General features: G+C 37.8%; 3 protein-coding genes across 4 annotated transcripts; 2 read left to right on the forward strand and 1 right to left on the reverse strand.

The window, feature by feature from the left end:
* Positions 1-263: 263 nt before the first annotated feature.
* Positions 264-12,927, reverse strand: tubg1 (tubulin, gamma 1). The gene is made up of 11 exons (XM_020932358.2): positions 12,736-12,927; positions 12,312-12,424; positions 11,582-11,749; positions 11,090-11,158; positions 9,916-9,995; positions 9,072-9,198; positions 6,753-6,839; positions 6,341-6,490; positions 4,084-4,236; positions 3,141-3,302; positions 264-1,197 (listed from the first exon to the last, which is right to left on the reverse strand). The coding sequence occupies exons 1-11, from the start codon at positions 12,782-12,784 to the stop codon at positions 1,000-1,002; spliced, it is 1,356 nt and encodes a 451-aa protein (XP_020788017.1). The 5' UTR covers positions 12,785-12,927; the 3' UTR covers positions 264-999.
* A 383-nt stretch (positions 12,928-13,310) lies between these two features.
* On the forward strand, positions 13,311-22,174 carry retreg3 (reticulophagy regulator family member 3). 2 transcript variants are annotated; one of them, XM_020932698.2, is made up of 10 exons: positions 13,311-13,454; positions 13,681-13,966; positions 16,122-16,228; positions 16,553-16,577; positions 17,263-17,389; positions 17,818-17,902; positions 18,823-18,960; positions 19,854-19,933; positions 20,215-20,347; positions 20,421-22,174. In XM_020932698.2, the coding sequence occupies exons 2-10, from the start codon at positions 13,710-13,712 to the stop codon at positions 20,939-20,941; spliced, it is 1,473 nt and encodes a 490-aa protein (XP_020788357.1). In that variant the 5' UTR covers positions 13,311-13,454; positions 13,681-13,709; the 3' UTR covers positions 20,942-22,174. The 2 variants fall into 2 exon arrangements, with proteins under 2 accessions (XP_020788357.1, XP_055008299.1); XM_055152324.1 differs by having other exon boundaries at positions 13,323-13,407.
* A 238-nt stretch (positions 22,175-22,412) lies between these two features.
* psmc3ip (PSMC3 interacting protein) lies at positions 22,413-25,091 on the forward strand. The gene is made up of 8 exons (XM_020935103.2): positions 22,413-22,531; positions 23,482-23,582; positions 23,661-23,750; positions 23,834-23,945; positions 24,026-24,171; positions 24,536-24,589; positions 24,662-24,721; positions 24,882-25,091. Exons 1-8 carry the CDS (start codon positions 22,513-22,515, stop codon positions 24,936-24,938), a joined length of 639 nt encoding a protein of 212 aa, XP_020790762.2. The 5' UTR covers positions 22,413-22,512; the 3' UTR covers positions 24,939-25,091.
* The last annotated feature ends 135 nt before the right edge of the window (positions 25,092-25,226 follow it).

Here is a 25,226-nt window from a genome sequence, read left to right on the forward strand (position 1 = left end):
CACCATTGTTATGACCAAGGCACATTTCATAGAAACTTGACATTTGGCTCCAGCTGAGGGCTACCTCCCATGTAGCTTTTCTGGTTGACAACAATAGCAGGTTGAGTAAGCGTTGCTAAGTGCTTCTCGCGTTCCCCAGTGGTAATGAGCCTTAACTCAGTACAATGACTGGCATCCAGCACAGAGTTAGGTGAAAGCAATAATTTGGCCCTTTTGACAGCTGGTTTAGTTTACCTTAATGTATGATGTAAAACAGATGGAAAAACTTTTAATAGAAAATGTTTATTCACTTTAAACAGGTCCAACAGGCAAAGCGACATTAAGCAGAATATTTAAGATAACACACAAAGCCAGAGAACCATTGTATATTTACAGCCATAGAGTGAAATTTAATGTGTTACTATATCTGCCTTAAGTGCTCTTTTAATGGCTGGTATGTGAATATTTTTCTGACCACAAACAATATTTTCACCACATTCTTCATGGTCTGAAAGAGAGCTGTATTGCAGCAGCACAAGGTAGCAATGCAGGTACGAAATGGAAAGCAAGACCCTGCATTTACCACAAACCCTGCACAATCCTGCTCCCCAAATTCAAGGCAAATAACTCCAAATTATATTCAAAAATGTGTAGAAAAATAGACCAGACAAGGCAATGCGTAGTTTCATAAGAAGGGGGAAAAATAATTCAACCAACACCAGGAAGAAACATTAAACTTTGACTATTTGTGTTATATAATCTCAAAAACAACAGGTTATGGCTAAGCAGGAAATAATTACACTTTTTTCCATCTTATTTTGGTTATAACTCCTAGCCATTAAAACCCCTCCCATTTTCTGCTTGCTACACTATCACATGCCAAGAAATTAACATGTTTTAGAGAGATTATTGCCAAGCACCTGTTTCTATTAAGACAAATGAAGAACAATCTGGGGCTTGTAAAATGAGTTGGAAAATACTAGCTGAACAGTTATGGGTGGATTGTAACATTTTTGGGTCTCACTGCTCCTGCGTGCCCCAGGAAATGTAGTCTGGGCGAGTGGCTGCTATGTATTCATCCACCAACTGCTGCACCACTTCACGAGAGTTGTCCAGTTCGTCAAAGTTATCCTTGAAGATGTCCTCTTTACGAAACTGCTCCAGGAAGGCTTCACGTTTACGGAGTTTGTCGTACTGCCGGCATGTTCGCTCAAATAACTATGGGAACAAAGGAGAAAAGAAAGGGTTAAATTTTATTAATTCCATAGAGGACAAATCTACTTCTAAAGGTGCACTATGCAACTTTTTGTTAGGGAGTCTGTCACCTGCTTTTTTCTAAGGCTATGTCATTGCTCTGCCTGGAATGTACCACAATATGACGTTAAACAGCACTACCTTACATTTATTCAATTACAGGTGATTTTATAGCTCAAAAAGTAACTAGAAAAACAGGCATTCTGACTGTGAGTGGGGTTGCCTCTCCACAGATCTGACTTATAACTTGGTGTGGTTTGGTCTCCATGAAGATAGAACGGTTTAATGCCATAACATCTCCATGGAGAAAAGCATCTGACAGGCCTTCCACAGAGGAAGTGCAAGTGTTACACAATGCACCTTTAAGACAGCTCTTGCAACATAATTCAGATTTTTTTTTAAGCAATATATAGAAAGTAAAATGTTTTTAGTCTTTTACATTGTTATTTTATCAGAGTATCCAATTAAAGATGCACTATGTAACTTTTCTGAAGAAAGAAACGCATCAATCTCCATGGTGACAAGCAGGTGGTGTGCATATTTCAGAATTAACATTAAAGCAAACCTAAAAATGTATGTTTTGATACCTTTTAATGCAGCTAACAATACCATTTAAAATTCAAATCCAACTGACAAAAGGAGTAAGGAGTCAAGTGTCAGACTATTTTCCATCAAACTCCTAATTTCACTTGAAACTTGATTACAGATTAGTACTATCTAGAGATCTAGAGATGGACTTTTTTGTTTGTTTGTTTTAGTATAAACTGTCATACCATGAATATTATTACTAAAGTTTAGACTAACAAACTTGGTATCCAGGCCAGAACAAACTCCATCACCCGGGTAATATTTAAGGATTGGGAGAAACTGAAACACAGTTCTCTGACTCAACCGGGACAGGCCTATTAGACTGGAAATCCCCACTCACATATATATTTAAGTTCTGGTGTTGTCATAGCGCCTAAAGCATTGTTCTCTTCGCAGATGAAATAATATAATGACATCACATGACATTTACTTTCCACACCAGCAGAACATTTTTATAGGTTTAAAAAGGAAATAGCTCATGTGTCTACATCTCTATCCAAAATGTAATTCATGTAAAAATCCCCCAAGGTCTTCTTTAACAGTGACGTTAAATCAAATCAGGGCTCCCAGTAGTGTGTAGGAACCAAGGCAGGAGCTGAGTTAGTCTGCTCATAAATCATATAGATGCATAAGTACACACAAAGAAACTGAATGTAATGACAAAATGTAACAGAGCAGGTTGTGGTGATAACTTTTTATGAAGCCCCGTCGAGGCGAGAAAAAAAAAGTGCACTACGACTTTTATGGATGAAGGTCTTCTACCTGCTTGTCTCTATGGAAATGTTCTTGCTTTGCTTGGAATGTTCCACAGTATGGCATGAGGGATGGGACAATAAACAATAATAGGTATAGTGGTAAAAAGGGTTGACAAAGGTTGATAGTAATCATTCGTGGTACATTTTGTATAAACGTGATAAGAATGTTCAGAGAAAAGTTACTTATCCTTAATGTTATCTTCTAAATCATTGTTATTTTCACTGATAACAAAGTACAATACTATAAAAGTTGTTCATAATTTATAATATTCATATTATAATTATGAATATTTCTGGCATTCTTACACTGTTAGAAGTTGTAATAATTATTGTGATATTATTGTTAATCAAATCATTTTGGCAATGATAATCTGAACATTTCTATATCGTACAACAATACTTTACAAGAATGGATATTTTTATGTTAAGTATTTTTGAGCAATACAAACCTATAATTGAATCTATGCAAGATGGGAAAATGCAATGCCATACTGTGGGACATTCTCGGCAAAGTAGGCAGCAGATTCTCCACCAGCAAAGTTTCACAGTGCGTATTTAACTTACATTAGAGATACTTGTGTGGTTTGCCATCATCAGGCCGCTGACTCTGTGGGCAGAGGGCAAGTACGGAGATCTTCTGGACAGAGCCACCTGGATACTGGCCGGACCCCACGGGATGAAACTCGCCAGCTTCCTCTCACGAATCCTTTGGAGGCTTTTATGCACCTAAAAACAAGGGGCATTCATTCTTAATGTGCAAATAACCAAGTATCAGGTCTAGTCCTGGTTTATTTACAGGTGATATGCGGTAAGTGTAGATGAACTTTAATTTTAGTCAAAAATCAACAATCCATGAGGCAAAAATACTACTGAGCAGCTCAAAAGTATCACTGAGTCAATCTTTTAACATTAGTAAAACAGTTAACACAATAGTAATAAAGAAGAGTAATACAAAAGTAATAAGTAAGTTTGTGTATACTGGAATACAATTACTTTGCAGTGACGTCATGATGGGGGTGTTCTACATGTATCACTATTGCGGAATGTTCAGGAGTTTCCATGGTTACATAATGCACACATTAGCAAACGCTACCAAAAAAGTTTTAAAATGGTCTGAAAACTAAAGAACAAATTACAAAATGGATCTAAACAGAACATTTTCAGTACGAGTGCTCATGGGTTTGGTGTTTGAATTTTCAACACAAAGATGAAAGTAACAGAAAAACTAAACAAAAACAACAACAAAAAGAGGGAGGGACTTGTTTAACAGCAAAAATCTGCTCACCTGTTGTACTCCCAACTAAGTCAACTCTTTCTGGTCAAATTGCATTAAAATAAAGCTCAGTTAAAGTCTAACAGAATCTCAAACAGAGCAGAGTCTCTAGTCAGCATCACATCCTCAGAGAATGTTGATGAAAAGCATCAATATGAAACAAAAGAAATGACTATAGGAATCACAGACTTAGTAGCCTTGTCATCTCATTCTGTTCCATTTTCAAGTTTATACCTGAGTGGGATCGACTTCTCCCTGGATGATGTTGAGGATGGCGATGTAGCAGTGACTGGGCTGACGCTCTCGTCCTGTGGAAACCATCACGTTTTTGGGCTGAAGGAGCCTCCTCATCACATCCAGGACTGTGGTTTTCCTCACACTAGCAACCTAACAAACACAACACAAACACAAATGTCACAAATTTAAGAAAAACAGTTTGGGGAGAAGTGGAGAGGTCAGGAACAGTCTTACAAATATCTGAATATAAATGTCAAAATACCACCAAGCTGCTTACAGAAGTATCAATACATTCCATTCAAAGATATGATAAATCCATATGCAATGCCAAACTTAAAGTGTGTATGACAGATTTTTCTTTTGTAATTTGTGAAGAAAATTGGAAAAAGATGTTGAAAATTAAAGGAAGTAGAGATTTTAAGACAGATTGATGGCACAATAAGGAGAATTCTATCCAAAGGTTTGGCATAATTTACATGCAAGAAACACATTTTTTATAGTTTAAACATTTTTATTTAGATTTGTATATCAGATAATAATTTCTGTGTACATTAGACTTTTGAAACAGAATTCCCTAGTGTGGTGTCACAATTTTAAACAAGGAAATAAAATTAAAAACCCCAAAAATGCCCAAATTAGGAAAACAAGTGAAAATGTTTTTGCAAATATCTTAAAAATAATGATCGTAACTGTGTTTTACTAAAAAGAGTAGTCTAATCTGTTATAGACACTTTAATCTAGAGCAGGGGTGTCCAAACTTTTTTCATCAAGGACCACATATCTAAACACAGACGAAGCAGAGGGCTGATCAAGGGCCATAGACTGCTGCTCAGTACAGGGAATAATTGAAATGTGTGCATGTTTAACACGTTAGAATAAGCCATCAGTCCTTATTCATGCTAAGATCCTTAAAATCACACACTAAACATTAAATATTAGCTTCATCAAGGTAGAATTTCAAAAAACTTGCAGTAAATTTTTTTTTTTTAATTGATGCAAGGTAATTTGGGCCAATTCACCTGGAAGCCTGAGGGCCAAGAAAAATTTGTCTGAGGGCCGCATTTGGCCCCCGGGCCATAGTTTGGACATGCCTGATCTAGAGGTAGTGTGAATCAAAGGTAATTAGTTTGAATGTAATACCATCATCATGTCAGAATTTGTTGATTTTTATAATTATCTGTGATTACATATCACATATCTGACACTGACCAAGCAGGTACAAAATGGCACACAAGACCCTGCATTAACCACAAACCCAGTAGAATCTTACTCCTCAAGTTCAAGCCAAACAACCGTAAATTATATTCAAAACAAGTGTGTAGAAAAATAGACCAGACAAGACAATGCTTAGTTAGAAGTTATAAGAAGGGGAAAGCTGATTCAACCAACACCAGGAAGAAACATTAAACTTGGGACTATTTGCTTTATATAATCTTGTAAACAGGATATGGCTAAGCAGGAAATAATTAAGCTTTTTCCATCTTTTGGTTTTGGTTAGAACTTCTAGGCATTAAAAGATTAAACATAATATGTAATCCAAAAAAGATATGACAAATCCATATACAATGCAAAACTTAATCTGGAGATAGTGTAAAGTAAAGATAATCATTTAACTGTAATAGAATGGATAAGAGTGGAGATTTTTTAATTATTTGTGATTATAAATATCAGGATATAACACATTAAGATTATTATAAGAAAAAGCATATTTGATTTAAATGAAATTAATCTGAAAAATCTATATACATTTTCCCCAAATTTGGTTACATAATTGTAATCAAAGACTAGGCCTGCCACAACTAACACATTCATTACATTGCTACCAATACCCACATTAGTCATAATATTTAAACTATTTTATACCACACAATTCACATCAGAATAATCCCAGATAATCTTTTTTTTTTAAGTGAATCATACTGTAAAAATGAAGTGAGCACTGAATAAATAGTTCAATATTATAGTCATCATTAGTTGTAGTATCTCCCTATGATGTGTCATAGTCAATTATTCAGCCAACTAATACTCTAATGACTTGACACTACTAGTACATAAAAATAAGGTAAAAAATCCCTACTAGTACCAAGAAAAGATACAAATGATAATAATGACTGAGCATAAAATTTTATTCTTTCTATGTCAATATAGTAGTTACTATGACAGGCCTTTCAGAGACCTTGTAATTGAAAGGTAATAAATCTTATTCTTGTAACCCTAGAGATAAACTAAAATAATTAAGAATACACAAACTCACTGATTGGTCAGTTGTGAGGGGCGTGTACCCTGTCATGAGGAAGTGGAGTCTTGGCGTAGGAATCAGGGATGCTATGAGACCAATTAGATCATTGTTCATGTAACCGGGATAACGCAGGGTGGTGGTACTGGCAGACATGATTGTGGATACCTGTAAAATAAGACAACAATTTAAAACAATAACCAACAAATTAAGATTCCATGCAGTTAAAAGGGGGTGTGAAGTAACTGACAAGTACAGCCATGTGAGACTCAACTACATAACCTGCTAAACTAGTTTCAGAATCGTGTAATTTTCATAGTCAGAAGAGTTTAGGTCTGTCCCAACCTTGTTTCTAGTCAAACTTTAGTGTCTGGTGACTACACTTGTCAAGAACGTGTTGAGGGAGAAGTTAAAAAGGCTTTAAACTCACCAGCTGATTGATCTGAGAGAAGGAGGGGTTCTGAATGTGTAACCTGTCAGTGGCGATGCGATTCAAGGCTGTGTTATCCAATACAACCTGGAAAAAAGATCAAACAAAAACACTTAAAACATTATTACGCAAAACTGACTCTTGTGAGCTTTAAGCCATGTTAAAATGTTGTTACCTCCTCAAAAAACATACCTGAAATTGTTTTGAGGAAAATATTGTATAACCAAATGTGTTATATTCGGTGGTGGATGAAGTACACAATTTTGTTATTTAAGTAAAAGTACAGATGCAGGGCAAAAAGTTACTCAAGTAAAAGAATCACATGAAAAAATCTACTTAAGTAAAATTATTAAAATACCTGTTTAAAAATGTCCTTAAAAGAGTGCAAATTGAAAGTATTTTGCAGAGATTTTAAGAACAATTAAAGGGAAAAAAAATAAGGTAAAGAGTTGAGCTGATTCCATCAATCCATATTGATGTATATTATATTAATTGAAAGCCATTTTTATTTTTTATGAGACAAAATCTAATTGGAAACTGCTCATAAACTGAACTGAAAACAGTGATACATTTTTGTCATATTGCCCAGTTCTTCTCAGCATCCACATCTCGTCCAATGAAAATCAGTTGCCTCAATGTATTTTTTCTTACACATTGTAAGTTTTGCCATAACACAAAATCTAAAATAAACTGTGCTTCGCTTCCTTTTTATCAGTGGGTTTCTTAGAATGATTAAAAATGATGCCTGTTACCATTGCATTTAAAAAAAAAATGCTCCCAAATACATCATATACTAGTATAACTGACAGGAGAAATCATATAAAAGATAGCATACTGCGGCTTGAATACTTTTTTTTCCATTTCAGTATTTCTGTAATGGATTTTGTCTTACATTTACATTTACATTTTTCATATGTATATATCATAATCCACATCTTGTCCAATGACAATATATAGATATTACTGCAATGGTTTTTGTTTTCTTATACATTATGAGTTTTGCCATGGCACAAAATCTACCATAAAAACTGCATCGTTGTAACATTAACAAAGCCAAGATTTGAAGACTGCCTCTTGCATGACAACAGAGAGACACCACACTGCTCTAATGTCTAAGGGAATAAAGATATGAAAGAACATGACGCAGTGAAAACTACAGCATTTTGTAGCTGAGATAACTGCACATAAAGGCTCAGTGTACAGCCACAACAAGGGGGTCAATTCAGGCATTCTATTAAAATAATGTAATCAATGTGAAGAGATTATGCAAGACCCTCAAGGAAGTCTGCATTAGAGAGGAAACGCCATTACACCAAGCAGCCACTAATAACATCAGCAGTTTAGGAGCAAGATTTAATTTAACCACTATTTACAAAGCCCCACTCTGTTGCTACACAGAAGTACTTAGTTTAATAGTTCTGGAGAGAGGACCCCCCAAAAAATGAAACTTAAGGCATAAAAAGGGAACTTAATGATTCATTTTTTTAAAGTTAAAGATACATGTTTATAGTGTTGTTCTTCAACTTCATCAAAAATATGCCTGGAGTTGTGTTTTGTTTCATTCACACATGCTCAAGTAATCCTTTACTTTTAGTCTGTTTACATCCCTAAAGCGCAAAATGCTCTGTTCCACTTTTTGATGTCATGAAGCAGTAGTTTTCATGTCAACAGCTACCTTTTACCTTTTGTTCAGTAGATTGACAAATCCATGGTTCCATGGAATCCAAGTGTTTTCTGTTAGAGAAGACCATAACCTAAATATGCAGTGTGTTAAACATGTGTGAATGAAACAAAACTCCAGGTATGTTTTGGTGAGACAACAGTGGAATATGGGCCCTTTATGCCATTGGGCCCCCATCATTATTATCAGACACCAAAAGATCAATTTGTCATGTACAATAAACATAAATGAATAACTTCTTTTCATGTCTTCATAACATCTTTGTACATGTATATTTTTAAATAGTAACTTTTTCATAATCACTACATAAATAACCAAATGTGCTCATTCTGATGTGTAAAATCAACTAGGCGTTTTAAGCTTTCAGCATTTCCTGCCCTTTGGCCTGGACCTTTTGTATTAAACACATAAAGCTCAATTCTTGTCCAAGGCTGACCTAGTTTTAGCAAACAATCGCTTGCCTCTTTCAAAGTATTTCTGTTGCCTTTTTCCTGCTCACGAACACTGAAACATAATGTCAAGAGTGCAGCATCTGTGTTAGCTGGCTCAGACGATTGAGTTACAAGTTAACCTGGGCTGGTTAAAAAGTTTTCAAGTCAAGTCTGGATTAATCATGATTTGTCGAGAGTGCTCCTCACCACACAGTCTGCGTTTTGTGTCAGCCTCTTCAGTGTTAGTAGAGAGTTGTACGGCTGAACCACCACATCGCTCATCTCATCCTGGTTTGGGAAAACAGAATATGTCTGCACCAGCTTCTTTGGGTATCTGAGGATAAAATGCATTACATACACCGTCAATATACAAACATGTGAGAAGGCAGTAGTCTAAATTCTAAAACATGCTCCGCAAGCTAATCATAACTAGGTACTCATGACCAAAGATCCAAGCGCAAGATCTGGATATAGGTCCATACTCTGTTGTTGCATTACTGCTCCTGACAGACTGCCAAGAGGCACAGGTAGGGAGAAGGGTCAAATGGAGAGGATAAATTAATGGGAGAGAAAAGTATAAAAATACAAAAAAAAAAAAGTAGCAGGATATAAATGGAAGGTGTAGTGGCTTGATATCTGTGACTCCCAAAATGGCCATGCAACTGAGTCACAACCAGCATTGCAGAATGAAACTGACAATGGCAATGATTTAAAGTTGTGAATCAGGTTTGATGTGGCTTATCTGAAAAAATGATTGAGATATTTTATTTAAATTCACTAAAATAGACTGTATGAAATCAGTAAATGATCTTGCAATCTCTACTTTGAGAACCACTGGTCTATGGTTCTGATTTATGATGAACAGAGATATTAAAGACTGTCGCTACTGGCAATTGTGTAGCTGCCACACTCCTATCAGTCTGACCCAGGGCAGATGTGGCTACTCAAGTGATAACCAAACAGAGTGAGACTTTGTTCACTATTATTGTGATTTTGTCCATTCATGACTTTAGTACAAAAATATGCATGTACGTTACACAAGTGTTCCAACCTGTCATTGAGTTTTTCCAGTAGGTAGGATCCCAGACCAGAACCGGTCCCTCCTGCAATGGAATGGCACAGGACAAATCCCTACAAACACAAGGGTTACTCATTACTTACACTACTCATTTACAGCAATATAGTACGACCATGTGTTGGGCTTCCTGTAAACGCTACACTGTGCACATGTGGGCTGAGTGAATTCCTCCCTTCCTGAGCTGTTATATAAATGGGAATGCAGCCCCACCTCAATCGTACCCCCCCACCTCCGCCCCCTAAAGACAACCATGTAATACCTGCCTTCTACACGGGCACAGCTATTATCACCAGACGCCACACCCTGCCAACATACACAGAGCTGCCTACCCACCTTCCTCTCCAAAGCACACACAAACGCACTCACTAAATGCTAATGTAAGGTCAGAAGTGGTAGACCTTTGACGGAGAATGGGGAGCTGTTTCATGAAGGCTTGGTTGGCAGCAGAAGAAAGTTCATAGAGAATTAAAGCTTTTCTGATTCTAGAAGAGATGTAAAAACAAAGCTGATAACATTAGGACAGATGCCATAGTAAGTAACAATTTAAAATAAAAATATCCAGTCTCGTTGTTGTCTATTATGAGAAGCTGAAAACCACAAATAGAAAAAAATGTGTATGTCATCTCAAATTTGATCTTAGAATTACAGATGGAAGGCAGGGGCTCAGTATAACTCAATGGGGCAAAAGGGTGTTTGAAAGAAATATCTGATTTGAAGTAATTACAGAGATATAATCCATAAACCCGGACACATTTTTAAAAATCTTCAATTTGACAATTTAAAGGCAAATCAAATACTATATATATTTCTAATGGTGACTTCCTCTCTACCGCGATTTCAGCCTAGTCATGTGTTTCAGCTTGCTTGTTATCAATAGGTTACTTAAAATGAAACAAAATATTATATCTTTTGAATGGTCCTCAAAATCTCGCATATTACCGGAAGCTGAAATCCATACACGGATGACATTTTCATCATATAAAATGATAGAATACTGTGGTTTGAATTGTTAACTCAACCTATTCAAGCCTAAATTGCAACTATCTCTTTCTTCATCGTGGTGCTATGGCCTTGGGTCTTGGGGGTGCATTAGATTTCTATTAAAATTCCTCACGACTAGAGTGAAAAATTCTTTGATAAGACTTGCCTCCAAGCTGTCACTGCCATCTGCTTCACGATCAATGATGTCAAAAATGTCTTCTTGGATCTTCTTTCCCTGAGACAGAAAGAAGAACAGTTGTTATGAAAGTGAAATTTTATATTTGGCAGTAAGGGTGGGCGACAAAAATGAATATCCCAACATATTTTTGCATTTTTTTCCCACAATATTTATTTTAACAATTCATCAGAGATCTGCAAAAATTAGTCTATTAATCTCTTAGTTTATGTGCAGGTATCATAAAAGGCAAGACTAGACCAGAAAATTTACCAGAAAAAAACTGAAATCTCACAATATCCTTGTTTGGGAGACTACACCAGACCTTTCTATCTCTTTTAGGTTATTTTAAATTAATTTTACACAATAAACTTGTTACAATTTTTGCTCCAAAACAACAGCAGTATTATCATTTGTTTTCAATATATGTCCCACTTCTATTTAGACCACTGTAGTTGTGGTTACTTTCTAATAACCATATACCTGTGAATACCCGCTGGCCCAGTTGTTGCCCGCCCCTCCTCCATGCTCAGAGAGATAGATGTTCTCTGGATTGTACAGGTTGGCATAAGGAGAGTTGAGGATGGAGTGGATCACTCTGGGCTCCAAGTCCAGGAGAACTGCTCGTGGGATGTAATGTTCATCATCAGCCTAAACGTCACAGAAACAAGAAAGGTGAGATCTATGAATTTGACATGTGCTGCCGAGTGCTTGGAGATTCTTATGCAGCTGCTCCATCTGGTGGCAAGATGCAGTAATACAAATAATCTTTAAATTGTTAACACACTCACTTTATGTCTTCGGCACAGCTTAAAAAAACATTTGTCAATCCCAACCAAAATCAATCAAAAATAAAATCCAACATGTATCTGTCATTAGCGAATAGAATAAGAATCTATATTCAGACCTTTACTGTCATTCACTGTACATTCAGTTAATTCAGTTAATACAATATTATGAATTACCAGAGAAATGTGCAGAGTACTCATTCACAAGATGCCCTTTTTTATGAGTACACACACACAACCTGCTAAGTGGTTTTCCAGTGAAATAAGACTTTGAGATGCCTGAAGGTTGATTTGCCAATTTATACAGACAGGGGACAAATAGCATGAATTACCCAGTAGCTGTTGTCACAATTACTATAAAGTACAAGCACAATAATTCAGAGGATAGAAAGAGACGTCCTGTTCAAAACAATGAAATCAATTACCTGATAGAAGAACACGTCTTTTCGGTCAGTGCCCTCTGTGGCAAACTCCTCCACGATGCCCTCTGGACTGATGCCATGCTCCGCGCACAGCTGCTTCCAAAACTCAAAGCCAACTGCAACACACAGTAATATAAGTTTTTTGTCAACTCCACGTGATATAATGATAGCATAACAATAATGCATGATGACAAGACAATACATACAGGCTAAGCTAGCGTCAGGAAGAAGTAGTCCTAAATATGGATTGCAAATATTGTATTACCATATATGTATAGTATTATTAAAAGCGTATAATAAAATCTATGATAGTAGTTGTATGGGTCGCATTTTCCTAGAGCTAGCTAGTAGACAACTTGCTATGCTCCATCGTCGGAGAGGACAACAACAGAAGCGTTGCATCGCCTGTTCAATAGTTTTCACGTACTTTGATTCCCACATTGCCCAAGCTGGAGGGTTATGATCTCCCGTGGCATCTTCCGTTTCCAGTGCCTGTTTATTCCACAAGCTTCGGCGGCTTGCAGGTTATTTGTGCCCGGAGAACAGTGCGCTGCTCACGGCTCCAGTCCTGCACCAGCCCGCTGCTTCTTCCCGCTTGGTGCTGATGGGACTTGTACAGCGGATACACACGCTCAGACTAGAGAAAAGACTGCAAGCAACGCCATCTACTGATGTGGAGCTTTTTGTCGTTTATTTCGTAAAAAAAATATTTTATTTTAGGGTACAGGACCAACCAGTATCGTGAAATACTAGGAGTAATACAATTTAAATTCAATAAATATAAATAAAGTAATACAATTGATAACAAACATGGCTACTATAAAAATATTAAAATCCATTCAACATTATATTTTACTTATATATTTTGCTTATTAATTTATATTTCAGTATAGTCAAGGTATTTGATGAGATAGTAAAATGGTAAAACTCTGTGTTCATTTCATTTTAAGCATGCATTTATACGTTAAGACCGTATGATAAGACTTGAGAAAGTACAGTAGCGTTCATTTCCCATTGGCACCTGAACGCAGCATGACGGTGGCCTCGAGCGGAAACTGATTGGTCCGCGAGCTCCGAGAAAAACAGGTTACGCCATATTGTGAGTTTATCAAAAGAGCGCTGCATTTGCGCAAAAATGACAGAATAGTAAGTGTCATCTCGTTTCTAAGCAATTGCATGTTTGTGCTAATGTTGCAATTACTTTTAATTTCACAGCTAACGCTGTATCTTTTGGGTAGAGCCTTGATCAGCCGTTGTCGCTAACCATTAGCTTAAAGTTAGCACAGATCTTTAGCCAGTGTTGTGAGTTGAGCTCCGCGCTTTGGTCTGGTACTCATCAAGCTGTTTACCTGCAAGTTTTATTCTTTTACAGACTTTTGCTGACTGACATTTGACGCTAAGATGGTGCACACCGGGGCAAAAGAAGAAGGCATACCCACGGAGCAAGGTTGTACGGTACCGCAGGGATCTTCCACGGTGTGTCTGCGGAGCCGACCCTGCTCCAACGAGAGGGACGCTCAGGTGCGGGCTGTCAAAGCCGCTCTCCAGTCCCGGTTAGGGCCCTACGAGCCCCTGCTCACATACCTACAGGCCGTGCTAGTGTGGGAAAAACCCGTGCAATGTGTGCTGCTTTACGTCCTGGTCAACCTGGTGTTCTGGTAAGTTTCTTGAATAGGCTAATGAACCCTAAATAATGTTATGTGTTATATATTTGAGTTTGTGTTACTGTAGACAACTCGCAGATAAAACAATAACTATTTGTTCATTGTTGTTTTGGTTGTTGCCTCAGTCCAACGTGACTGAGGCAGCTGCTGGTGCTTTACACAATTCAATGTTTCACCTGTCAATTCAAGAGTACACAGATGGCTACTGTGCTTATTTATAGGCACAGCCTCCTAAAATCTCGCCTTTCCAACTGCTTTTGTAATCCCCAACGTTCAGTTCAGTGGATTACAAGGTTTAGGGGCAATGATTGGTGATAGCTGGTGAATTGGCCTTGTCTTATTGACCAAAGGTTGTTAAACTGTTGCTATAGAGTTATACATAGAAAATGTAAATGCATTACTAATTTGTGCTTCGGTTTTGTTGGGTGTATATTCACTATAAATTTAATCACAGTCAAATGATGGCAATTTTAAGGGTCAAATGAGCTATTCTCAATGGCTTTCTGTAAATATTCTGCAAACAACAAAGATATCAAAGGTCTTATTATGTAACAAATTGGTAACCCTGTAGATTAGACCTCTACAAACAAGCATTTTCTGTCAAAAGATGGACTTGTTGATAATTTGCCCTCTGAACAGAATCTTTTTTTAAAATGGATTCAAAATCGCAGTTGCTTTAATAATAATGGAATTAGGTATTTATTCCCAGATCATTCTCTCTACTAAACTTGTAAAAGTTTTTATACAACACTAGGTATGCAAGTGTGTGATATGAATTTGAATGACCCTAATCCACCACATTACATTTAAACATGAGGAGGTATGCAGCAGTAGAGCTTCAGACTGTGGCTTACTGTGGCTTAATTAGGTCAATGTGATTTTCTGACATTTTAAAAGTCACTGACCTGGGACAGTGAACCACAGAGTGCTGAGCGTCTACTCACAGCCAGGCTCCTCAGACTTCATGCCATTTAATCAGTTGAAATGGTCAGATCCTGTCCATTCTCCTCTTGGTTATGTGGTAGAGTGTCTCTCGCTCTAACACGGTTCTCTTAACAAGAAGAAAGAAATTAAACTTGCATATTATTAAACCTTTTCAATATTGATATTTTGCATCTAAAGTGATGCGATGATAACTGTAGACTAGGCACTGCTCTGTCTGAGGCTTTCTCAGACTTTATGCTGAGCTTTATTTTAATACAATCTGACCAGAAAGAACTGACTTATTTGGAAGTATAACAGGTGATCTTATATTTTCCTGTTAAACAAGTCTCTCACGCATAAAATTACAGTCACAAGATAGCTAGCATTAGCCAACGGCTTTCAGTTAGTCACTCCCACCTAAACAGGACCATGAACGCTGGTATTAATCACAGGCTCCTGAAAACGTGTTCTTTAAATCCAATTTGTATTTTTTCTTGATGTCACTGCAAAGAATCAATACAACAGGTTTTATTCTTGAACTTTTTGCACTTTAACTAAACTGATTATTGAGTGTAATGGCTTAGACGCAAAACAAACAAGCAAAAAGTATTTTAAAGTAGTTTTTAAAAAAAGACAATTTCAAATGATTAAGAGCAAACAGAATAGTATTGTTAAAATGGAATAATTGTGGAATAAACTATTTAAAATAAATTGAAAGTGGCATAAAATGTGTTGTTTCCAGTCTATGCTTAAGTACAGTAATCCTTCAGCTAACCAAACACAATCACAGTATCACCCTTGATACCAAACTGCTCTGTTTTGCCAACACATATTTTGTCAGGATAATCTCATCTGAGTGAATCAATCCTATAATTTTGTTTAGTCTGGGAGATGTTGATACTGAGTAATTTGAAGAATGTAATCCAGTGATTGACAATGTGTACCCTACCCTATACAAAGCAGTTTTTTATCATGCCTTTCTGTGCATCACTGCTGTATATTAGTTTTCCCACTCATACTGATGTCAAATTTAAAAGTGATTTCTTTCTCTCTTATGAAAATATACATTTTTTTATTTAATGCATGCTTTCATCTTGTAACAAGTCTTTCTAATCTTGTCATTGTGAGATTATAAAGTTATTATTAATGTATTATCTTCTTATACATATGATTTGCATGTGTCTCAGTGGACAAATGTGTATTTTATATATTTCCACGTGTGCAGGTTTTTCGCCCTGACCTCACTGCGCCTGCTGTTCCTCGTGGCATCTGGTTTGGCTCTGGCTGTTTTCGTTGACACCTGGAGGAATAAGATTTGGCCGGAGATCAGAGGTAGGGCACTTTCAGCAACACAGTCACTTTAGAGTTATACTTTGAGCCAATTTGTACCTATAAAAAGTGATTATTATTATTACTTGACAGAACATAAATAGTAGCCATTTTGCTGCTTAATGAGCTAATTTTAGATTTAAATGTAATGTCTTCCTAATATTGTGGAATTTTACTAAAGTTGTTTGGTTGTTTACATTTTCTATCCAAATTCCAGCATTATATGAGATCTTTCTGTCTGTAGTTTGGTTTGTCACAGGGATGCTAAACAAAAGGGGGGGGGGAAAGTATTATTTGATTTTTAATGCATTGCTCTGTTTGTTACAGTAAAAAAGATGGAGGAATCAGAATGGTACGTAGCAAACATATTTCTTAATCTACTCTTCTACATAGACCTTCTGTTGTGGCTTTATTACCTCTTCACACTCAGTTTAGCTAAATTTTATCAACATTTATGCCATAATTTACTCATCAAAACAGTCATACCAAGTCCAAACAGGGCTAAGTAGGACTTAAAGGTCCTCTATTACTCAAAAATGGACTCTTGTGAACTTTAAGCCATGTTATAATGCTGTTACCTCCTCAAAACATACCTGGAGTTGTGTTTTGTTTCATGCCCACATTTTTGTAACCCTTTATTATTAGGCTACATGTCTACATCTGCAAAGCTCAAAATGCTCTGTTCTCTCTTGTGATGTCATGTAGTGGTAGTTTTCAAGTTAACGTGTTTACCTGTAGTTCATTAGAGATTGGGAATTCCAGTGCTGAAATCATCCAAATGATTCTAGTGAATGTTTGTGATGAGGAAAAAAACTTTAACATAGATCAGGCAATAGCATGGGAGCTTTAATAAAGAAAAGAAATACATTTGGAAACTTAAAAAAAAAAAAAAAAAAATGTAAATTCATATTGCAATTTCATTTTCTTGCAGTATTGATTATTGTGTTGGCCAGTACTGACACATTTATATTTTTGCGATATAGTGTATGTGCCCCATTTGATTGTGTGTTTGTTTTTTGTTTTTTTTGTACTTGCAGCTGGGGTCTGGTGCAGCCCGGCATCCTAAGCGTCCCAGAGCTGTGTCACCACGTCTCTGAGGCCTGGGTCAGTGGAGCAGTGCTCACATCCAGCATGCTTCAATACAAACGCCTCAACCCTGGAAAAGTAAGGACCCTTCAAAACAGTCATAATAATGTGTATTTTTCCACAACAAACCTAATTCTATTGATGCCACAGCTTGAATAATTTAAAAATAATAATACCTTTTATCATTGAATGCACAGTCTGACCCAGAAATGTCTGCTATTTATTTTCAATTGGGTGCAACTGGTTTACTAATAGAAAGCATGTTTATTATTCATGGCTTTCAGGTTCCTGTTATATGGAACATTTTGAGGACTTCCCCCTCAAAAGACATAATATTTGTTTTTAAATTGTTTATGCTATGCCCACTGTCGCAATTTTCCATCACTCTGAAACCCATGGATACCTGATAGAAGTACAATGTACAACAAAGTATTAGACTGTCAATAGTTATGGTTGGACTCAAATGTCTGTGTTTATCTGACTGTATTGTATTTCCCATTGTTCAGTTCTGCCTCCTCACCTGCAGTATCTTCTCGTGTCTGGCTGTGATTGGACGTTACATCCCTGGAGTGGTGCTGTCCTACTCTGCCGGTCAGTCCCTATGGTTTAAACTGTCCCCAGTCCTTTATAAAGTAAATATTGGCTGGAAATCCTACCTGTCTAGTCCTGTTTAAATTTGCATGAGAACTGAAACTGGAGCGACACGGCCCTAATACAGGGAGAGAGGGAGAGAGGCAGAGGTGATTAAAGCAGGGACGTTACTATAGCCAGGGAAAAGAGAAGCTGGCTCAGATCTTAGCAGGTCAAGCAGACATGGAGCTAAGCTCTTAACCTACTAGCAGCAGTACAGGCAGGAGCCCAGCCAAAGCTCTCCACCCTGACCCCTAAAGCTGCCAGCTGCTTAGACTCAGCCTTTTAACTCTCTATGTCTACTCAGGGAAAACTTGGGTTTTCAAGGTTGCTACAATAAATCCTTTTTCAATATTTTTGCATATAAATATCTGCCTGGAATCTGTAATTGAGCTTGCTAGGGCTTGGTACCATTTAAATGTACCAGTACAGGTACTGAATAAAAAGGTTTGGGTGCTAGTGGTACTGAAAAAAAATAAATTTGTTGTTTTGATGCTAAGTGTACACTGTAAAAAGTTCCATTGTCTCCATAAATTAATAATACACATACATATACATATTATATATATATATATATATATATATATATATATATATATATATATATATATATATATATATATATATATATATATATATATATATACATATATATAATGCAACAGGCACCAAAAAGTTTCTAGAAATGATGAGCCTAGGACTTGCAAACATGGACCGTGAAATGAATGTGTTTTTGGCAAATTTGCTAAAATCATCATATATTAATGTTGCAATTTGTTGCAGTTTGACAACAGATATTTTAGTGATATACATTCACAATGAGGCTAATGTTTTATAAATTGTAGATGTTGTTGAGTAAATATCTGTATTTTCCTCTGTAGTGTGGGCGACTCTGCTGGCTCCTTTGGCAGCGTATCACCAGCTCTTTCAGCATGTGTGCGTGAAGCTGGAGCCAGTCCTGCAGCGGCTGGACTTCAGTGTGAAGGGATACATGATGTCAAAGCCAATCGATAACCAGTGTAAGTTTATAAACTCTTAAGGGCCGTTCACACCAAAGCGTCAAAAACCGCCTTTGACGCCTCTATTTGGACGTGTTTGCATTTGAGTTTAGACGCCCCCGACGCGCGTCTTTGACGCCGTGGACAAACGGGACAAAAATACTTGACGCGCGTCCGTTGCCCTGGAAACAAGAGCCCGGTCCCGGTCTTTTCCCGAAACAATATCAGACCAGACTGATAGAGTGTTTTTATGACATAAAACATCAGCGGAGGAGATCGGGTCGACGACCGGGGCGTATATATATTTATACTCCGCTAATGACACTGGATCAGTCCCGGTCTAGTCCTGGTCTAATACTGGTCTGGTCCTGGTCTAATCACGGTCTAGTCCTGGTCTAATCACGGTCTAGTCCCGGTCTAGTCTCGGTCTACTCCCGGTCTAGTCCTTGTTTAGTCCCGGTCGAGTCCTGGTTTAGTCCTGGTCCGGTCCTGGTGTAGTCCTCGCGATCAGCTCGGTGATTGTGGCGTATATATTTATGCTCCGCTCATGTTCGTGGTTCTCGTTCTGGTTCTCGGGTCTTGCTTCCTGAAAATAACGTCGCTGCGTCTCTGGATACTCGTCCCTGATTGGTTGACGCGAAAAGTTCAGCATTTTCAACTTCTTGACGCTGACGCTTTGGACGCGCGTCTTGGCCGCTGACGCCAAAACGCTCAAGACGCGCCGTGTCGACGCCAGATTCGCGCCGCGCTGACGCCGAAAACGCGCCGCAAAAACGCAGGATGCTCTAGTCGCGCGTCCACATAGACTTTACATTGAAACTGGACGCTTTGACGCCTTGGTGTGAACGGCCCTTTATAGTGCCATTGCCAATGGCTCTCTTTTGCTCAGTATGTAATCAAACTCCTTTGTTCAGTTTTACGAAAGCCCATCCGAGGAATAGCCTCAGGTGAAGGCAGCGACAGTGAAGAGGAGCTGGCTGCATTTTGTCCAACTGTAAGTAAAAAAAAAAAAAAAAAACACACACATATTTCACAAAAATACTGATCTTTAAACACAAGCTAAATCCCCATATTGTTCTGTAACGCTCTAGTGATTTCTGTTATAAGAATAGTTGTCTGCCATGGTTCACATGATGCACTGTCGGTCATGTGCTGCATTTTTTTAGTCTCAGTGCAAAGCTTTAAGAGTAAAAGTCTCACACAAATATAATCTCAATAGGACTGTCACATGCCTGTTTGTATTTTGTTAATGCATTCAATTCTATATTCTTATAGTTTGATGAAGCGGTTGTTGCTAAGGAACTTGCCATGACAGACTCTGAGCACTCGGATGCTGAGGTGTCGTACACAGAGAACGGGACTTTTAACCTGTCTCGTGGGCAGACCCCGCTCACAGAGGGCTCTGAAGGTAAAACTCTGGGATTGGAGACGTGAGGTTTTGAATGACTCATAATTAACTGTTTTGTGTTGTGTTTGGCCAGACCTGGACCGCCACAGTGACGCAGAGGAGTCCTTTGCACAGGACCTGCCAGACTTCCCGTCCATAAACCCTGATGCCACCCTCATGGATGATGATGACGATACGAGTATTGGGTTGCCCAGCCTGGGCCCCTCTGGTCTGGCCGGTCACCGCGCCTCTGTGCTGGATGTGGAGGAGCAGCTGGACTCTGAGGAAGAGTTGGACTCTCTGCCTGTGACCTCTGACCTCACTGCAGAGCTGGCTGGAGTCATCGCCAGTAACATGATCCAGGCAGCTCTGGCTGGGGCCATGCAGCCGCGGGCCCCTATGCAGCGCAGGGAGGGCCCTCCTAAAGCAGGGGCCCATCGGAGCTACCGCAAACAGTCCAGCTCCGAACTGGACACGGACTGGGACCCCGAGGACTTTGAGATGCTGGATCAGTCTGAACTGAACCAGATGGATCCTCTCGGGGGAGGGGGCAGTAAAAGGGGAGAGGGCCAGGGCTCTACTTTCTTGTCCAGTCTGCTTGGCAAACCTCAGTAGTGTGTGTAGTGAGAGAGTATGTGAAGAATGAGTTATGAATGTGATTTTATGATCCCTGCGTCTGGTCAGTTATCACTGTGAAGTATGTTTTATTTCTGCTTTCTCCAAATCATTTCCTTTGTAGGCTGAGCAATAGGACCATGGCAGACCAGCACCTCTGAGCCTTGTAGGAGTCACATGGTTTTGGGCTCCTAAAGCAGTGCCCTCAAATCCACCTTTTCTGCCATCAAGACAGGGCTACACTGGGACCAAATGTGACATTCCTTTGGCCGAGCTCAACACAGCGCTGTTACGTGTGTTGTGCTCATTTGAGAATCTTGGACTTACTGGTTAAAGGTGATAAAAGTGAAAGAGGCGTTTGGATTGTGAAACCAGATTGCTATTTCAATAGGGTGTTGGTGATAAGTAATTTTATGACAGGAGTAGAGAGAGATGATTGATCACTTATCTAAAGTTGTCCTGTTCTAAAAGACTTTGTTCTGTTTCATGCCTCCTGACCACCGGAGGTAGTCTGGCGGCCATCCGGGATTCATAGAACTGTAGTTACATATGTAACTGTTTTCAGTGTGGTTTCTGTTTGTTCCCTTACATAGGAAAATCTATATTGTTAGAAATGTTATCAAGATATTTTGACCCAAACCCCGGATGAAAACTTTGCCGGATGTTGTATTGACGTGTGCCCGAGGGTGAGGTTTGCTTTGTTTGAGTGTGTAAGGATTTTAGTATTTCTGTATACTTTCCCTTTAATACCAGCCTTTAAGGCATTTTTACTCTTTTATGCAAATTGTGTTGCCACTTTTCTCAGTAGCTGACATTATTTTGAAGTTTTATTGTTACTACTGCTGGTGTCTATTTGCAAATCTGTTTACATCTAAATTAGGTAAACTTTTACATCTTTAAGTTATTTTGAAGGACAAGTTGTGTCAGTGAGATTTTAACAACAGCACTTTTAAACTCAAAAGGAGAGATTGAAAAGAAAAAGAAATTGGTAATCTAAATAAACAGCACTGGAGTTTTATTCATAAAATATTGATTTGAAATCAATTATTTGAAAAATTTAGCACAAAAATCATTTGACAATTATTTAAAATTCAAAGAGTTTGTTGTATTTTGACGAGGACTACTTCTCTTCTATGGGATCTGTTTGACAATGTGATAGTAGTTTTTCTTCTACTTGGTTTTGATATGTTTGATGTGCAAATTATATTCAATAAAAACTTTGCTATTAAATGATCTTAACTGCAGTTTTTTGTTTAGAATTTATTTTATTCATCATTTTAAATATAATTAGTCTCACTTTGAGCATTTGCTACGGTATACTCTAGAGTGATACATCTTAGTAGACGATCTCTAAAAACTGCTATTTTAAATTATACAAATTGGTCTTTTTTATTTACATTATAATTTACACTTTATTAAACATTCTAAATATAAGAAGTCCGGTTTTGAGCATGGAGTGATATGTTTGCATAGACGATCTCTGCTGTGACGCACATCTCCCGCGAAACTTGTTTGCGGAAAGAGCGGAATAGATCCATGAGCGCACACAGACTGCACCAAGAGGCTCCGCGATGAGTAAAAAAGACAATGGTAACAACGTTTAAACTTTATTTTTTACAATATTGTTGGGACTGTGTTTGGTCGCTTCTAATCATAGATCACAATATTTCCATCATTGAAAGTTTGCGGAGCTAGCTTCTGATGCTAAGCCCATAGTAAACAAGCTGACAACCATGACAAGAAACGACCTCAAACATTATATAGGAGGGTACATTTTTTTAAATAATTTAGTTCACAAGCGAACTGTTTTGAAGGGGCTTAGCATGGTAATCATTTGCAATATGTGTGCGCCGCTGTTTTCTGCGTGGATACAACGTGGATGTAACGTTCATCATTTACCTGGAATACAACTTGTGAAGTCGAGAGAGAGAGACATACTTTATTGATCCCCAGGGAAATTCAGTTTTGCTGCAGCAACATTTCCACTGCACTTCTCAGTGGCCTTTGTGTCTCAGTCAAAGGTCTGAGTGCAGTTTAACAGGAGGACTGGTCAGGGAGGGTCAGCAGATCTTATGGAAGGACCAAAAGTGTGCAGAGGGAACCAGGTGAACACAGCAGGAAATGCCTCACTCTTACTCCTCTCTGGTGTTTCGGTTGGTAATGATTCAGTCCCTCAAAGTGACACATTTGCTTTCACATATCGTGTAAAAAGCCTGTAGCATCTCAAATTATTTTAGTTAGCTCTTGCACAGTCTCCATGGGTATGGGAAAACAAGCATTTTATTTCATAAAATCCAACAGTGTCTTTTGAGCTGCATATGCTGCACTTCTTAGTTGGTTAAAATCTCATTATATGATGTTAAAACCTGAGCTCATAATACAAAAAAAAAGTTTTAAAAACTTTGAACTCTGTGTCAGCCAGGTAGCCACGAAAGCAGCCAACCACTACGTTGCCATTGGAATTCGTTTTAGATAATTATAATAAACAATAACACAGAAGTTATAGAGGCATATTTACTGTGATATTTTCATAATTTTAGGTGCATCTGTCATCCTTGCCTATCTGAATGAGAAGAACAGGCCGTACAGTGTGCAGGATGTCTTTTGTAATCTACAGAAACAACATGGATTGGGCAAAACAGTAAGTGTAAATACCATGAGTTATGTTAGCTAGCTAATACTTGGGTTGCACTGTATCAAAATATAAATTATGTTTTAGGCCGTGGTCAAAGCCATGGAGCTGCTTGCCTCTGAAGGGAAGATTAAAGAGAAAACTTATGGTAAACAAAAGATCTATTTTGCAGATCAGGTGAGTCTTTGTCGCTTAAAACTAAAAAACTGTCTGTTGTATTATTAGTTTGTGAATATATTTATGCATTTTATTTTTGAAAGGGCCAATTCAAAGATGTGAGTGACGAAGACCTAAAGGAGATGGATGCTCAGATCTCAAAGCTCACTGCAGAGCTACAGACACTCACACAAAACTGCAGACAGCTAGATTCAGGTGGGCTACACTGTTTCCCCAATATCTACTGAATACTGAAGAACTGTAATCACATGTTGGTATGAACATTACAACTACAGAGCTTAAGGAACTGAACAACTCCTTGACAACTGAGGAAATTACCCAAGAGATAAAACAGCTGAAAGAAGACTGTTCGGCGTTGAAAACCAGACTGGAGAAGATAAAATCAGCTACAAACCATGTCACACCTGAAGAGAGGGAAAAGGTAGGAAGTGTATTAAAACATAGTGATTTATTTTACTAGTATATTTCTATTAAAGGTGCGCTGTGTAACTGTTTTCTGGTGGAGGGTCTGTCAAATGTTTTTCTCTTTGGAAATGGTATTGCTTTGTCTGGAATGTATCACAGTATGGCATTAAACCAAACCAGACCAAGTTACATTTCACATTCGTGGAGAGGCAACTCCAAAAACACCTAGAAAAACAGGCATTCTGACTGTGGGTGATCTATAAAAGCACCTGTAATTTAATAAATGTAAGATAGAGCTGTTTAATGTCAGTGGAATAGACTCCACCAGAAAACTTACAAAATTCACCTCTAGTGTGTTAAATAAATTGTTGTAATTGCAGGTTTACAAAGAGCGAAATCTGTATGTCAAAGAGTGGAAGAAGAGAAAGAGACTGGTAATGTATTTAGAGTGATTTTAAATGGCTGATGCTGAAGCTGTACATAGCATGTTTTTCTGTTTTTTTCAGGCATCTGATATGATGAATTCCATTTTGGAGGGGTATCCAAAGAGCAAAAAAGAGTTTCTGGTCAGTGGAAAACACAATTTCACTCTTTGGCACTACACTACGCACACGTTTGTAGCACAGGCAACATATTGTATGGATATTTTCTTTATTTGTAAAGTAAATGATGTACTGCTATTTTTTGTTATTGTTTACCCATGTTAAACCTGTTTTGATTTTACAGGAGGAAGTTGGTGTGGAGACAGATGAAGATTACAAAGTCACCATCCCAAATATTTAAAAACTGGTGTTTGTACAATGTTCGAGGCCACTTTTTGGCTTTTTTTTTTTTAAGTAAAGTTTAATTTCTGTATAGTTCAGGTGTACATTAATTTCATTATTGAATGTATTTTGAATGTAATCTAAACATTGTCCAAAAATAGGCTATATACATTAAACATGTTTTTTCATGAGTTACGTTTTTGTATGCTGATCTTGTAACCATTTCAGATCATTTTTAGTTTTGAAAACATTTCTTATTACTAGGTCTTATTTTAAGGACATTGAATATAGTTTTAATTGTACACAA

The sequence above is a fragment of the Boleophthalmus pectinirostris genome, unplaced genomic scaffold (assembly GCF_026225935.1).
Source record: "Boleophthalmus pectinirostris isolate CB_2022bp ecotype Guang Dong unplaced genomic scaffold, ASM2622593v1 HiC_scaffold_17, whole genome shotgun sequence".
Classification (NCBI taxonomy): domain Eukaryota; kingdom Metazoa; phylum Chordata; class Actinopteri; order Gobiiformes; family Gobiidae; genus Boleophthalmus; species Boleophthalmus pectinirostris.

Bases quoted from the DNA above. Each gene is read 5' to 3' on its own strand.
- retreg3 (XM_020932698.2), top strand. From the start codon at position 13,710: ATGGTGCACACCGGGGCAAAAGAAGAAGGCATACCCACGGAGCAAGGT. The intron at 16,578-17,262 runs GTACGTAGCAAA...TTGTACTTGCAG, and splicing joins AAGATGGAGGAATCAGAATG to CTGGGGTCTGGTGCAGCCCG. The intron at 17,903-18,822 runs GTCAGTCCCTAT...TTTCCTCTGTAG, and splicing joins GGTGCTGTCCTACTCTGCCG to TGTGGGCGACTCTGCTGGCT.
- tubg1 (XM_020932358.2), bottom strand. From the start codon at position 12,784: ATGCCACGGGAGATCATAACCCTCCAGCTTGGGCAATGTGGGAATCAA. The intron at 6,840-9,071 runs GTGAGGAGCACT...TCTTTTTTCCAG, and splicing joins CACAAAACGCAGACTGTGTG to GTTGTATTGGATAACACAGC. The intron at 6,491-6,752 runs GTGAGTTTAAAG...CTTATTTTACAG, and splicing joins TCTCTCAGATCAATCAGCTG to GTATCCACAATCATGTCTGC.
- psmc3ip (XM_020935103.2), top strand. The intron at 23,946-24,025 runs GTGGGCTACACT...TTACAACTACAG, and splicing joins CTGCAGACAGCTAGATTCAG to AGCTTAAGGAACTGAACAAC. The intron at 24,590-24,661 runs GTAATGTATTTA...TGTTTTTTTCAG, and splicing joins GGAAGAAGAGAAAGAGACTG to GCATCTGATATGATGAATTC.